General features: G+C 42.7%; 1 protein-coding gene across 3 annotated transcripts; it reads left to right on the top strand.

The window, feature by feature from the left end:
* The first annotated feature begins 10,613 nt into the window (after nucleotides 1-10,613).
* Nucleotides 10,614-15,387, top strand: LOC121560611 (keratinocyte differentiation factor 1-like). 3 transcript variants are annotated; one of them, XM_045215030.1, is made up of 4 exons: nucleotides 10,614-10,685; nucleotides 11,435-12,555; nucleotides 12,924-13,001; nucleotides 14,403-15,387. In XM_045215030.1, exons 2-4 carry the CDS (start codon nucleotides 11,454-11,456, stop codon nucleotides 14,492-14,494), a joined length of 1,272 nt encoding a protein of 423 aa, XP_045070965.1. In that variant the 5' UTR covers nucleotides 10,614-10,685; nucleotides 11,435-11,453; the 3' UTR covers nucleotides 14,495-15,387. The 3 variants fall into 3 exon arrangements, with proteins under 3 accessions (XP_045070965.1, XP_045070964.1, XP_045070963.1); XM_045215029.1 differs by having other exon boundaries at nucleotides 10,615-10,845; XM_045215028.1 differs by having other exon boundaries at nucleotides 10,615-10,866.

Genomic DNA, 15,387 nt, shown 5'->3' with positions numbered 1-15,387 from the left:
CTGGAGGAGGAAGGTTGGAGAGGTCAATGGGAGTGCTGAAAGAAGGAAGGAGGCTGAAATATGGTTATTTTGGGCCTCTCTGTTCCTCTCTGTTCATACACTTGGGCAGAGCTTCTGTGTGTTGGGTGGCATAAGCCTGACCAGCTTCAGATGCCCTCTACAGGTACAGTGATGTGAATGGCACTGGGGGTATGAGGAAGTCTTTGAAAGGCTATAAGATAGCACAATACTTTGGTAGCAACCCACTGGGGACACACTGGTTGAATCAACATTGTTTCCACGTCATTTCAATTAGATTATGTTGAACCAACATTGAATTGACGTCTGAGCCCATTGGGAAGGCAACAAGATGAATGAAAAACGGCACTTTATATATAGTTTTGTTTTCTACCAAGACTTAAGCATTTTTCTTCCCTTCTTAAGATATTGGATGTGTCAGAGTTTGATGGACAGGAGAAGCAGAAGAGAGTTGAGTGGGAGTGGGAAGTCAAACCAGCATCAACCTCCCATTGCTCCACAAAGAAGAGGGGCTCTACAAAGAAGGGGAGGCACTCACCAACCTACTGATGATTGACAACCCTTAGATATTGAGGGTCAGCATTTCAAGACCTTTTATACTAGACAGTGTTTTATCCAGATTGCCAATATGGGGCATCATTCATTCTTATTTGACATTTTTGAATGCAACTTTTGCTAATAAAATATACTTTTTGTTTGCATTAACTTGTGTGCTACATTTTTTAGGTTTTAAATGACTTATAAAAACTAAAATCGTTTGAGGCATTATGACTGGAATAGTTTAAGGAAAACCTTCAATATAATAAAATAAAAATGGAAATTAATAAAATGATTGAACCATCTATTTCCGTATATATTCCTGAATTTATGTATTTATTTATGTGTTGCAATTTCTATTTCTCTATTTAATTTCCATGTTTAATTATTTATTGACTGGTATTTATTTCAAGTGACACTGGGCATTCCATATCTCTGATGCTACTCATATCAGTAGATCTCTGGTCAGATACTTTGTAAATTGCGCCGATGATAAAGATATCATATGAATACATATCCGCCTGGTGGCCGAGACATTGCGAAATGGCGGAGCTTGAATCCGAGGGCGGTGGAAAAAAGGATGAGGGGACTTTTGTCCAAAAGAATGAAAATGTTGTGGAAAATGCGTAGGAATGCATTTTGGGGGTAAACAAGGTATGTCCAACTTAGTGGATCAAAAATATAACCGCAACATGTAAAGTGTTGGTCCCATGTTTCATGAGATGAAATAAAAAATCCCAGAAATGTTCCATATGCACAAAAAGCTTTGTTTACAGTGAGGGAGAAAAGTATTTGATCCCCTGCTGATTTTGTACATTTGCCCACTGACAAATAAATGATCAGTCTATAATTTTAATGGTAGGTTTATTTGAACAGTGAGAGACAGAATAACAACAAAAAAATCCAGAAAAACGCATGTCAAAAATGTTATAAATTGATTTGCATTTTAATGAGGGAAATAAGTATTTTACCCCCTCTCAATCAGAAAGATTTCTGGCTCCCAGGTGTCTTTTATACAGGTAACGAGCTGAGATTAGGAGCACACTCTTAAAGGGAGTGCTCCTAATCTCAGCTTGTTACCTGTATAAAAGACACCTGTCCACAGAAGCAATCAATCAATCAGATTCCAAACTCTCCACCATGGCCAAGACCAAAGAGTTCTCCAAGGATGTCAGGGACAAGATTGTAGACCTACACAAGGCTGGAATGGGCTACAAGACCATCGCCAAGCAGCTTGGTGAGAAGGTGACAACAGTTGGTGCGATTATTCGCAAATGGAAGAAACACAAAATAACTGTCAGTCGGCCTGGGGCTCCATGCGAGATCTCACCTCGTGGAGTTCCAATGATCATGAGAACGGTGAGGTTTCAGCCTAGAACTACACAGGAGGATCTTGTCAATGATGTCAAGGCAGCTGGGACCATAGTCACCAAGAAAACAATTGGTAACACATTACGCCGTGAATGACTGAAATCCTGCAGCGCCTGCAAGGTCCCCCTGCTCAAGAAAGCACATATACAGTGGGGAAAAAAAGTATTTAGTCAGCCACCAATTGTGCAAGTTCTCCCACTTAAAAATTTTCATCATAGGTACACGTCAACTATGACAGACAAAATGAGAAAAAAAAATCCAGAAAATCACATTGTAGGATTTTTTATGATTTTATTTGCAAATTATGGTGGAAAATAAGTATTTGGTCAATAACAAAAGTTTCTCAATACTTTGTTATATACCCTTTGTTGGCAATGACACAGGTCAAACGTTTTCTGTAAGTCTTCACAAGGTTTTCACACACTATTTTGGCCCATTCCTCCATGCAGATCTCCTCTAGAGCAGTGATGTTTTGGGGCTGTTGCTGGGCAACACGGACTTTCAACTCCCTCAAAGATTTTCTATGGGGTTGAGATCTGGAGACTGGCTAGGCCACTCCATGACCTTGAAATGCTTCTTACGAAGCCACTCCTTCGTTGCCCGGGCGGTGTGTTTGGGATCATTGTCATGCTGAAAGACCCAGCCACGTTTCATCTTCAATGCCCTTGCTGATGGAAGGAGGTTTTCACTCAAAATCTCACGATACATGGCCCCATTCATTCTTTCCTTTACACGGATCAGTCGTCCTGGTCCCTTTGCAGAAAAACAGCCCCAAAGCATGATGTTTACACCCCCATGCTTCACAGTAGGTATGGTGTTCTTTGGATGCAACTCAGCATTCTTTGTCCTCCAAACACGACGAGTTGAGTTTTTACCAAAAAAGTTCTATTTTGGTTTCATCTGACCATATGACATTCTCCCAATCCTCTTCTGGATCATCCAAATGCACTCTAGCAAACTTCAGACGGGCCTGGACATGTACTGGCTTAAGCAGGGGGACACGTCTGGAACTGCAGGATTTGAGTCCCTGGCGGCGTAGTGTGTTACTGATGGTAGGCTTTGTTACTTTGGTCCCAGCTCTCTGCAGGTCATTCACTAGGTCCCCCTGTGTGGTTCTGGGATTTTTGCTCACCGTTCTTGTGATCATTTTGACCCCACGGGTGAGATCTTGCGTGGAGCCCCAGATCGAGGGAGATTATCAGTGGACTTGTATGTCTTCCATTTCCTAATAATTGCTCCCACAGTTGATTTCTTCAAACCAAGCTGCTTACCTATTGCAGATTCAGTCTTCCCAGCCTGGTGCAGGTCTACAATTTTGTTTCTGGTGTCCTTTGACAGCTCTTTGGTCTTGGCCATAGTGGAGTTTGGAGTGTGACTGTTTGAGGTTGTGGACAGGTGTCTTTTATACTGATAACAAGTTCAAACAGGTGCTATTAATACAGGTAACGAGTGGAGGACAGAGGAGCCTCTTAAAGAAGAAGTTACAGGTCTGTGAGAGCCAGAAATCTTGCTTGTTTGTAGGTGACCAAATACTTATTTTCCACCATAATCTGCAAATAAATTCATTAAAAATCCTACCGTGTGATTTTCTGGATTTTTTTTTCTTAATTTGTCTGTCATAGTTGACGTGTACCTATGATGAAAATTACAGGCCTCTCTCATCTTTTTAAGTGGGAGAACTTGCACAATTGGTGGCTGACTAAATACTTTTTTCCCCCACTGTACATTGCTGTCTGAAGTTTGCCAATGAACATCTGAATAATTCAGAGGAGAACTGGGTGAAAGTGTTGTGGTCAGATGAGACCAACATCGAGCTCTTTGGCATCAACTCAACTCGCCGTGTTTGGAGGAGGAGGAATGCTGCCTATGACCCCAAGAACACCATCCCCACCGTCAAACATGGAGGTGGAAACATTATGCTTTGGGGGTGTTTTTCTGCTAAGGGGACAGGACAACTTCACCGCATCAAAGGGACGATGGACGGGGCCATGTACCATCAAATCTTGGGTGAGAACCTCCTTCCCTCAGCCAGGGCATTGAAAATGGGTTGTGGATGGGTATTCCAGCATGACAATGACCCAAAACACACGGCCAAGGCAACAAAGGAGTGGCTCAAGAAGAAGCACATTAAGGTCCTGGAGTGGCCTAGCCAGTCTCCAGACCTTAATCCCATAGAAAATATGTGGAGGGAGCTGAAGGTTCGAGTTGCCAAACGTCAGCCTCGAAACCTTAATGACTTGGAGAAGATCTGCAAAGAGGAGTGGAACAAAATCCCTCCTGAGATGTGTGCAAACCTGGTGGCCATCTACAAGAAAAGTCTGACCTCTGTGATTGCCAACAAGTACTAAGTCATGTTTTGCAGAGGGGTCAAATACTTATTTCCCTCATTAAAATGCAAATCAAGTTATAACATTTTTTACATGCGTTTTTCTGGATTTTTTTGTTTGTTATTCTGTCTCTCACTGTTCAAACAAACCTACCATTAAAATTATAGACTGATCATGTCTTTGTCAGTGGGCAAACGTACAAATTCAGCAGGGGATCAAATACTTTTTTCCTTCACTGTACATACCTGTTAGTGGGGAGGGGGGGTGCTGAGGAGTATTTCTGTCTGTAATAAAGCCCTTTTGTGGGGAAAAACTAACTATGATTGGCTGGGCCTGGCTCCCCAGTGGGTGGGCCTATGCCCTCCCAGGCTCATCTATGGCTGCGCCCCTGCCCAGCCATGTGAAATCCATAGATTGATTTCAATTTATGAACTGTAACTCAGTAAAATCTTTGAAATTGTTGTATGTTGCGTTTATATTTTTGTTCAGTATACATTTAAGAAAAGTATAACATGTCTAAAGATTACTTTTCAACATTGCCTGCTCCCTAGCATTCTCACTACTTAGAAAAACATAATATTGTAGGGCAGGGATCATCAACTAGATTCAGCCGCGGGCCAACTTTTTCTGGAACGGATGGTCGGGGGGCCGGAACATAATTACAAATAATTTGTAGACTGCAAATTGACCGCAAGAACGTACTCATTTCAAACCTTGCTTACGTTTGTATACGATCATGTGTTTCTTAAATTAAAATCACTTGGAGCTGATTTCCTGGTGTTTTTACAGTCTTTTATGTCCAACAATGAAAATTCCACACAACTCTTTTCACAATTCATTTCCATGCAAATCTCTCTCGGACAAGGTGACTTTTATCAATATATTCGGCTTTATTTACTCTCAGATTCGAAAATGCTAATTAGCATCAAAGTACACATCACGCAAAACTACAAATCCCTGCAAGCTCCTGCACGTCATCTCTAGCTGACACCTTTGCCAACAGGTATTGTGTCAATTTATAACTTGCACAAGACAGTTCACAGAATTGTCCATTTAAAAAATGTAGCCAATTTATTAATTACTACATTTAGATAGTTAATTAGATAGATTCTTAGCTTTGCCTCGATTCGGCAGTCTCGTCCAGATCATCATGGCATTTGTAGTTGGGGCGGCAGGTAGCTTAGTGGTTAAGAACGTTGTGCCAGTAACTGAAAGGTTGAAAAATCCCTGAGCCGACTAGGTGAAAAATCTGTCGATGTGCTCTTGAGCAAGGCACGTAACCCTAATTGCTCCTGTAAGTTGCTCTGGATAAGAGCGTCTGCTAAATGACTAAAATGTAAATGTAGCAGCTAATAAGCATTTCATTTTTGGGGGGTAAATACAGGCGAATATATTGATAAAAGTGACTTTGTCCTAGAGAGATTTACACAGTTATCAAAACTTCATGCCAGGGTAAGCCTACAGGAAATACAGCCCTTATTTTTAGTGTTTATAAAATCCCCTATGGGAAAAATGAATGGTGGATAAACAATTGAAACCATTTCCCTGTTTGACCGCTAGGTTTTATGGGTATTATGACTCATACTATGGACTTCCCCTCATTAGCGCAAAGACAGTACAGTATGAAGATAGGCTAAAACTGCTTCTCCGATAGAAATCCCTGATCACACTTGTAGGCGACATCATGGCAATGTTGGCTAGCTAAGCTCATGCATAGAAACACGTCATCCGGTCTAACGGTCATCTGGCACCAAACTATACAATATAAAGTAGTTTTTGACAAAAATCAAAACGTGTCAGTTTGCCACTTTCACAAGGTTGGAGTAATAACATGTCCAACTACTTCAAACATTGGCTCGAATCTAGGTTGTGCCATTAGATTGCAAGAAACTAAGGAATAATGTTTCACTTCTCTCATTGACTTCACAAACGGCTTAGTCTGTTTGGTCTGTTTCGCAGGCGTTCCCGGAAGTCTGGCGATGTTGCACCTCTGGGTTTAGAAACTCTGTGACTAGAGTCATGGCAGCAAAACTAGCTGGAGCCTATCCACATTTAGACTTCCGGTTTTTGGATTTTGCTTTCAAACTAAAAGTCCACGGTAAAATGCTATGTGAATGATACGAAATCAATATTTTTTGCAGCTTTGCATTGTGCACAATGTTAAAATTATAACTACATTTTTTTGACAATTATAATTTTCTAAAATATATCATAATTTTGATTGTATGATTCTTGTTTATTTACTAGTGCTATTGTTGAAGAATGCAATTTTGAAATGTGATGTTTAAGAAACGTCACTGTATTTTTGTTGTATTGCACAAACAATTTGCACTGTACAGAAAAAACGATTGATTGGTCCATTGGTCACAATGTGAATAACAGTACATGAAATACATATTGGCTTATAGAGCAAAAACTATTCTAGGTGCCGCAGTAAAAGCACTTTAGGGAATACTCAGTAGGGTCAGTAGAATCTATATATGGTGACATTTCATGAGCTCTGAATAATACGGAGTGTTACTGGACTTTAACTGTGGTCAAACAGCTTAAAGTGGGTTGCCTGGACACTATACGGTACAAATATAGCACTGTACAGGAAAAATGATTGATTATGTGACCATAAAACCAGGGTCCAGTCTACTCACTAGAGTCCCTAGAATACAAAACAGGTGAGTTTGAAAAAAAGCTAGGTCACAGGAAGCTTTATGTTGACATTTGAACAGTGAGACGCATATCAGAACCATGGACAGCTACCCTTTTAGAACGTTATGTTGTCACTTTCAGCCAAATATGTGGCCCAAAAGCATTTTAATGTGATTTCATATTTTAGTCATTGTAAAACCACACACTGGTAAAGAGAAAACATTACTACCTGTCTCAAATTAACTGGGGTGGAAAATACTCAGTTGGGGTTCTACTAACCAAATACAGTGGGGGAAAAAAGTATTTAGTCAGCCACCAATTGTGCAAGTTCTCCCACTTAAAAACATGAGAGAGGCCTGTAATTTTCATCATAGGTACACGTCAACTATGACAGACAAAATAAGAAAAAGAAATCCAGAAAATCACATTGAAGGATTTTTAATGAATTTATTTGCAAATTATGGTGGAAAATAAGTATTTGGTCAATAACAAAAGTTTCTCAATACTTTGTTATATACCCTTTGTTGGCAATGACACAGGTCAAACGTTTTCTGTAAGTCTTCACAAGGTTTTCACACACTGTTGCTGGTATTTTGGCCCATTCCTCCATGCTGATCTCCTCTAGAGCAGTGATGTTTTGGGGCTGTCGCTGGGCAACACGGACTTTCAACTCCCCTCCAAAGATTTTCTATGGGGTTGAGATCTGGAGACTGGCTAGGCCACTCCAGGACCTTGAAATGCTTCTTACGAAGCCACTCCTTCGTTGCCCGGGCGGTGTGTTTGGGATCATTGTCATGCTGAAAGACCCAGCCACGTTTCATCTTCAATGCCCTTGCTGATGGAAGGAGATTTTCACTCAAAATCTCACGATACATGGCCCCATTCATTCTTTCCTTTACACGGATCAGTCGTCCTGGTCCCTTTGCAGAAAAACAGCCCCAAAGTATGATGTTTCCACCCCCATGCTTCACAGTAGGTATGGTGTTCTTTGGATGCAACTCAGCATTCTTTGTCCTCCAAACACGACGAGTTGAGTTTTTACCAAAAAGTTATATTTTGGTTTCATCTGACCATATGACATTCTCCCAATCCTCTTCTGGATCATCCAAATGCACTCTAGCAAACTTCAGACGGGCCTGGACATGTACTGGCTTAAGCAGGGGGACATGTCTGGCACTGCAGGATTTGAGTCCCTGGCGGCGTAGTGTGTTACTGATGGTAGGCTTTGTTACTTTGGTCCCAGCTCTCTGCAGGTCATTCACTAGGTCCCCCCGTGTGGTTCTGGGATTTTTGCTCACCGTTCTTGTGATCATTTTGACCCCACGGGGTGAGATCTTGCGTGGAGCCCCAGATCGAGGGAGATTATCAGTGGTCTTGTATGTCTTCCATTTCCTAATAATTGCTCCCTCTCTATAATTTTAATGGTAGGTTTATTTGAACAGTGATAGACAGAATAACATTTAAAAAATCCAGAAAAACGCATGTCAAAAATGTTATAAATTGATTTGCATTTTAATGAGGGAAATAAGTATTTGACCCCTCTGCAAAACATGACTTAGTACTTGGTGGCAAAACCCTTGTTGGCAATCACAGAGGTCAGACGTTTCTTGTAGTTGGCCACCAGGTTTGCACACATCTCAGGAGGGATTTTGTCCCACTCCTCTTTGCAGATCTTCTCCAAGTCATTAAGGTTTCGAGGCTGACGTTTGGCAACTCGAACCTTCAGCTCCCTCCACAGATGTTCTATGGGATTAAGGTCTGGAGACTGGCTAGGCCACTCCAGGACCTTAATGTGCTTCTTCTTGAGCCACTCCTTTGTTGCCTTGGCCGTGTGTTTTGGGTCATTGTCATGCTGGAATACCTTTCCACGACCCATTTTCAATGCCCTGGCTGAGGGAAAGAGGTTCTCACCCAAAATTTGATGGTACATGGCCCCATCCATTGTCCCTTTGATGCGGTGAAGTTGTCCTGTCCCCTTAGCAGAAAAACACCCCCAAAGCATAATGTTTCCACCTCCATGTTTGACTGTGGGATGGTGTTCTTGGGGTCATAGGCAGCATTCCTCCTCCTCCAAACAAGGCGAGTTGAGTTGATGCCAAAGAGCTCCATTTTGGTCTCATCTGACCACAACACTTTCACCCAGTTCTCCTCTGAATCATTCAGATGTTCATTGGCAAACTTCAGACGGGCATGTATATGTGCTTTCTTGAGCAGGGGGACCTTGAGGGCGCTGCAGGATTTTAGTGTTTCACAGCGTAGTGTGTTACCAATTGTTTTTTTGGTGACTATGGTCCCAGCTGCCTTGAGATCATTGACAAGATCCTCCCGTGTAGTTCTGGGCTGATTCCTCACCGTTCTCATGATCATTGGAACTCCACGAGGTGAGATCTTGCATGGAGCCCCAGGCCGAGGGAGATTGACAGTTCTTTTGTGTTTCTTCCATTTGCGAATAATCGCACCAACTGTTGTGACCTTCTCACCAAGCTGCTTGGCGATGGTCTTGTAGCCCATTCCAGCCTTGTGTAGGTCTACAATCTTGTCCCTGACATCCTTGGAGAGCTCTTTGGTCTTGGCCATGGTGGAGAGTTTGGAATCTGATTGATTGCTTCTGTGGACAGGTGTCTTTTATACAGGTAACAAACTGAGATTAGGAGCACACCCTTTAAGAGTGTGCTCCTAATCTCAGCTCGTTACCTGTATAAAAGACACCTGGGAGCCAGAAATCTTTCTGATTGAGAGGGGGTAAAATACTTATTTCCCTCATTAAAATGCAAATCAATTTATAATATTTTTGACATGCGTTTTTCTGGATTATTTTGTTGTTATTCTGTCTCTCACTGTTCAAATAAACCTACCATTAAAATGATAGACTGATCATTTCTTTGTCAGTGGGCAAACGTACAAAATCAGCAGGGGATCAAATACTTTTTTCCCTCACTGTATATGGTGATTTGCATTGTGGCCAATGTAATTGGTGGAGTAAAAGGTCAGCAACACTCCATATTATACATAACATCTGTGCCCATGAAATTACACCATATATGGATTCTACCGACCCTACTGAGTATTCCCTACAATACTTTTACTGCAACACCTAGAATAGTTTTTGCTCTATAAGCCAATATGTATTCCATTCAGGGGTATTCAACTCTTACCCTACGAGGTCCGGAGCCTGCTGGTTTTCTGTTCTACCTGATAATTAATTGCACCCACCTGTTGTGCCAGGTCTAAATCGGTCCCTGATTAGAGGGGAACAATGAAAACAAGCAGTGGCACTGGCTTGGAGGTCCAGAGTTGAGTTTGAGGGCTTGAGTGTTTTGCATTGTGGGCAATGGAATGGGTGGAGTAAAAGGCCAGTAACACTCCGTATTATTCAGAGCCCAATGAAATGACACCAAATATACATTCTATAGACCCTACTGAGTACTACCTACATTATTTTTACTGTGGCACCTAGAATAGTTTTTGCTCTATACACCAATAATATTTCATATACAGTGATTTGCATTGTGGGTACTTATTTGACCTTGGAATATGTTTTAAAACCCACATGTATTGAACATGTCACTTAAATATGAACGTTGTGTTTAGACAATTATTTTTTATATATTATGATTAAATACAGGTTATTGACACTTTTCTACTATTACATGGGGGACTTTTATTTTGAACATTTCTGATCGTCACCTTTTACCTGTGGGTGGGTGTTGCAGAATTAGGATTTACCTGTAGCCGCAGGTAATAACCTACACGGGGAGACGAAGGAACATAACACTGTGGAATTTACCAGTAAGAGTTTAGTGCGTAGGGTTGGTAGCGAGCTATTTGTCTTGAAATCTGTATACTTTGTTGTGAAGAAAACACAGTTGGAGAGTTGAGAAACTCGACCCAAATAAAACATTTTCCGTACGGACTTCCGTAATTTTATCGGCGTCAAGAGTTACCAAAGGTAACCCAAGCGATTTATGCGGTAAGTTAACTTCTCAAATGTTCACCGTATGAAGAAGCTTATCCTAATTTCGAACAAGCTTAACTCTACCCCAACATAAAGTGATCTTATAGGCGACATGTTATTTGTGTTTTCTGTAAATATTCTATAAAAACTCATATTTAACAAACGTCCACATTTCTTTATTACCCTACAAAGGTAGCCTACCTGATCAAAATAGGACGAACGCACGCACGGAAAATGTATCCAAAACAAAGTAATTGTGACAATTCCACAGGCCAAACTGATAAGCGATTTAGATTGACTTGAAAGTTATCAGAATTGGATGACATTTTCATATTGCATTCTCTCACATTGCATGATTGTTAAAACATCTATCTGCAAAGTAGCCTACAATAACAAACTATGGGATGTATCTCAAAATACAGTATTAGTTCAATGTTTGGCGTCAATAGTCTACTTGTTGCAACAGGAAATGTTTCATGTGACTGTGACTGACAAAAGAGAGATGATTAGTAAGCATAATTACTGTGTTTAGATATGACTATTATAAAGTGTTCATATTCCATTGTTCCCATCACATTGAAAGGTCCCAGGCGCTTTGAGCCATGCCTGGCCACAGCACAGGGGCTCCCCAGAAGTCCCGCCACGACAAACAACACAGCGGACACAGCACCAGGGCTGACGGCTACAAGCAGGGCCGCACCATCTCTAGAGACAGCACCGCAAGCCAAGAGTCCTACAAGGACCCCCATGCCGACCACAACACAAGGGAACAGTACCATGGAGACTACTCCCGTCACTCTGAGGGCCAGCAAGGCCGCAGAGGAGCCCCCCCAACACGACACGTCAACGGGCGGGGGTCAGAGACACTGGGCTTCATCCCTGGCTCAGCAGACTCTCCCCAGAGCACAAATGCATGTGGCTCCTGTGCCGCTATGGGCTGGAGCGGCTGCAAGGCTCTCCTCTGCTGTATCTTCACCTGTGGCTTCTATGGCAGCCAGGATCCCTGTCTGCCTGTCAACAGCGAGAGCTCCACGGACCACCCCAGCAAGGCCGACGCTGAGCAGCCCCACCCCCCTAACGGCATGTCCGTGTCCAACCCCACCTGCGGCATCCCTCTGGAGCCCAGCATCAAGCCTTCTAAGCAGCCCTCCAAGCTGCCTCCCAGTGACAGCTTCCACTACAAGGACGTCCGCATCGGGGGCCAGACGGTGGTCTATCCCACCTCGTCGTCGGGCCCCAAACGGACGCGTACGGGCGGAAAGGGCGACAGCCAGCGTCCTGTCAGCAACACCAGCACCATCTACTCCCGGGAGGACCTGGATCTGGACGACCTGAGCGACAGCGGCACGGACATCGACTCGCTCATCACTAAGAAACTTCTAGAGCTCTACGCGCTGCACCAGATCGACCAACTGGCCAAGTGCACATCTGACTCGTCGTTCTCAAGGAAGACCAATGAGATCAGCGAGCTGATCAGCAGCATTGCTCAGGACTACAACCTGGAGCAGCAGGAGGCAGAGTGCAGGCTGGTGCATGGTGTGATCCGCATCAGCACACGCAAAGCCAAGAAGAACAAATACTCCAACTCCCAGGCACAGGAGCCAGTGCACCAGCAGCCGCGAGCAAACGGGAGGAACGACAGAGGGACCCTCCTTCCTGACAGTGGCAATGAAACAATGACGTACACATTTAACAGCAGTGAGAGTAAGAGAGGGTTAATACATTCATGTATACATTCAACATAACTAGTGCATTTCAGGTATTGAGGGTCTTGCTAGAATAAGGATGACACAAAGTTTTGTCTTTCAATTTAAGTCAGAAAATCCAACAATGAATTTTATTCCTCATGACTTTCTCATTTAACCACACACTTTTCCCATATTCTTGCTTCACATGTTTCTGTTGCATACCAAAATGATATAGTCAGTCACATCCCCATAGATGACTCTGCTGAAATGCTTTTGGTGCGCTAGTGTTCGTTGTCTCACCTCTTCGATATCATTGAGTCTCCATTTTCTATTCATTCATATACATCTATGTTTGAGTAACTCTACATTGTGTTTTTACCACAGTGGAGCCTGAGGTGAAAGTGTCGGAGCTGACCCAGTCAGACGAACTAGCCAGGAAGATGAGGCACTACAGTGGAAGAAGTAAGTACTTCTGGACTTGAATTCACAAAGTCTCACAGTAGGAGGGCTGATATAGGATCAGTTTAGTATTTAATATCATAATGAATGAGATTATATGGACATGGGGTACCTGATCCTAGATCAGCACTCCTCTGAGATGCTTTTTGAAAACGTGCCCTAGTCTCTACTACTATATCAAGACCCTGTACTTCCCCATACCATATATGTTATACTGTATAAGATGTATCTTGAATCTGAGCCAGCATCTATATACAGTATTGCCTTTACAGTATGGCGGGTTCTGTAGCATTTGTGTAATTGTTCTACACTGGAAATACTCTATCATATCTGATCCGATAAAACATGTTTTTCAAACAATAACACATTGTTTCCTTGTTGTGGCTCATGGAATAGTTACATTTACTTGTCCTGGGCAATGTTCATTTAGGCACCAAACAGAAGAAAACTGACGAACAGGGAAGGACTAGCTAGACTTGTCAATCTAGAAATGCTCATTTTCCATTGCAAAAGGTTTTAAAACATTTCTAGCTGCGTGCCCTAATGAACACAACCCTGGGTTCTATTGGGCAGCAGAGGTAGTAGGCTTATCCTCTGGGTTGACTGACTGTTCCTGTAAGTCATGGTAGCTGAGGGGCTCTATGTTCAACCCAGCCATTGTGCCCAGTGCAGCTGCAGGCGTTTTCTAACCGCTTCTCTGTTCTCCAGTGGCATACCATGCTTTGATGTGACTCCTGGAGAATAAAAGCCTTCGCATTCCTTCTTTTTCTATGTGCTGTTTTGTCCTGGCTATTCCTCCACCTCCTCCTCCTCTCTGCCACCTTATACACCCCTTGCATCCCATCTCAGTTTCCCTATTTGCTCAGGGTAGGTGGTAGTGGGGGTGCATACCGCCCCCTCCGGCAGTGTATCAGGTCACATTAAATACCTGCCACATAATGGTCGATGGTTTATTATGTAATAAGGGGAGTAACACTGGTTACAGCTTTTTTAGTTGCACAGTGGTGAGAATGGAAGGTGAGGGGGTGTCTTATTACAGTGCCTTTGAATGGAGGAACATTGTGGTGTTTTCACACTGTATGCATCTGTGGGAGTGTGCCAGGATATCAGAATCAGCTGTCAGAATGTCATTTTCTATCTTTATTTGATAAAGGGCTGGTTTACTGGACACAGATTAAACCTAGTCCTAGATATAAAACTGCTCAATGGAGAATCTGTTGAAATGGCTTTTAAATCCAGGACTATGATTAATCTGTGTCCAGGAAACTGGTCCATATGGTATAGTGTGGGTCAGTAATCAGTTATCATTAAAGTGGTGACTTCAAATATTGTTATACCTTGTAGTCTGTCTGCCTGTCATTCCAATACTGGCTGGTAAATGTCTCTCTATTCTTGCCCTCCTAGCCTACTCCTCCAGCTCAGCTACAGCCTACTCTCCCTACCAGCATGACACAGAGACCGACTCGTCAGGGGCCCCACTGCTGCACGTCCTCTGAACGTCATGACAAGGTCAACACAAAGTCCAGGGCACAACATTATCAAGGGCCTCAACCGAACTGGGGCTGGCTGTTGTGTGATAGTGGGAAATGTTTGTTCATCAGCCTATTGTTCCTCCAACACTGTCATGCTTTCCTGTCATTCCTCCAACACTGTCATGCTTCCCTGTCATTCCTCCAACACTGTCATGCTTCCCTGGAACTGTAATATAAGGACAGAGTGACAGAGAGGATCTTAAGTGTTGGACTATTGAAGCCATCTCCTCACTCTGGTGTGGAATCAGCATGTCCTTCCACACCATGGAACCATCCGTGAGTGGGACTCAGGCCTGCTTGCAAGGGGGAAGGGAGAGATGGTGGCACCACTCTACGGGTGCCCAATTGGCACATATCTGAACATCGGAAAAACAAGGGATATTTTTTTTTTACAGGGGAAGAAAACTATGGACTTTTATTGTGTATTTGCGTGCTATGTTGCAAGTTGGTTTTATACCAGTTATGTTGTTGCCTTGCCACTCTAAGCAGAGACACTAAAATCACTCCATGCCATTTTAACTCAGTCCTCAGTAAAGTGACTGACCATAATGCGTAACCGTCCCTGTTTTAGTGTGTGACTGTGTGTGCGTGCATGACTGTGTGCATGTGTGACTATGTGCGTGCGTGACTGTGTGTGTGACAGTGCGTTAGGGCAGATTGGCACCCTGCCATTTGGACCCAGTAGCAGGTTTAGCTTCATACTTTACTTTCAGTGTCAAAGGAGTTATTTTTTCCAAGTAAACTTTGCTTCTTGGTTTGTCTAAACATCTCTTTTGGAAATGGGGCATTGGATCACTTTAAATAAAAAAAAAGGCAATGTATAGTTACATTTTTATCAAAATAAAAAAAGGAATGAA

Source organism: Coregonus clupeaformis, unplaced genomic scaffold (assembly GCF_020615455.1).
Source record: "Coregonus clupeaformis isolate EN_2021a unplaced genomic scaffold, ASM2061545v1 scaf0356, whole genome shotgun sequence".
In the NCBI taxonomy this organism is placed as follows: domain Eukaryota; kingdom Metazoa; phylum Chordata; class Actinopteri; order Salmoniformes; family Salmonidae; genus Coregonus; species Coregonus clupeaformis.
The sequence above is the reverse complement of the archived record's forward strand: the minus strand, read 5'-3'. Positions and strand labels throughout refer to the sequence as shown.

What these genes read in the sequence shown, in the direction of transcription:
- LOC121560611 (XM_045215030.1), top strand. Translation starts at nt 11,454, where the DNA reads ATGCCTGGCCACAGCACAGGGGCTCCCCAGAAGTCCCGCCACGACAAA. An exon ending in CACATTTAACAGCAGTGAGA is followed by an intron (nt 12,556 to 12,923) that starts GTAAGAGAGGGT and finishes TTTTTACCACAG; the next exon opens with TGGAGCCTGAGGTGAAAGTG. An exon ending in GAGGCACTACAGTGGAAGAA is followed by an intron (nt 13,002 to 14,402) that starts GTAAGTACTTCT and finishes TTGCCCTCCTAG; the next exon opens with CCTACTCCTCCAGCTCAGCT.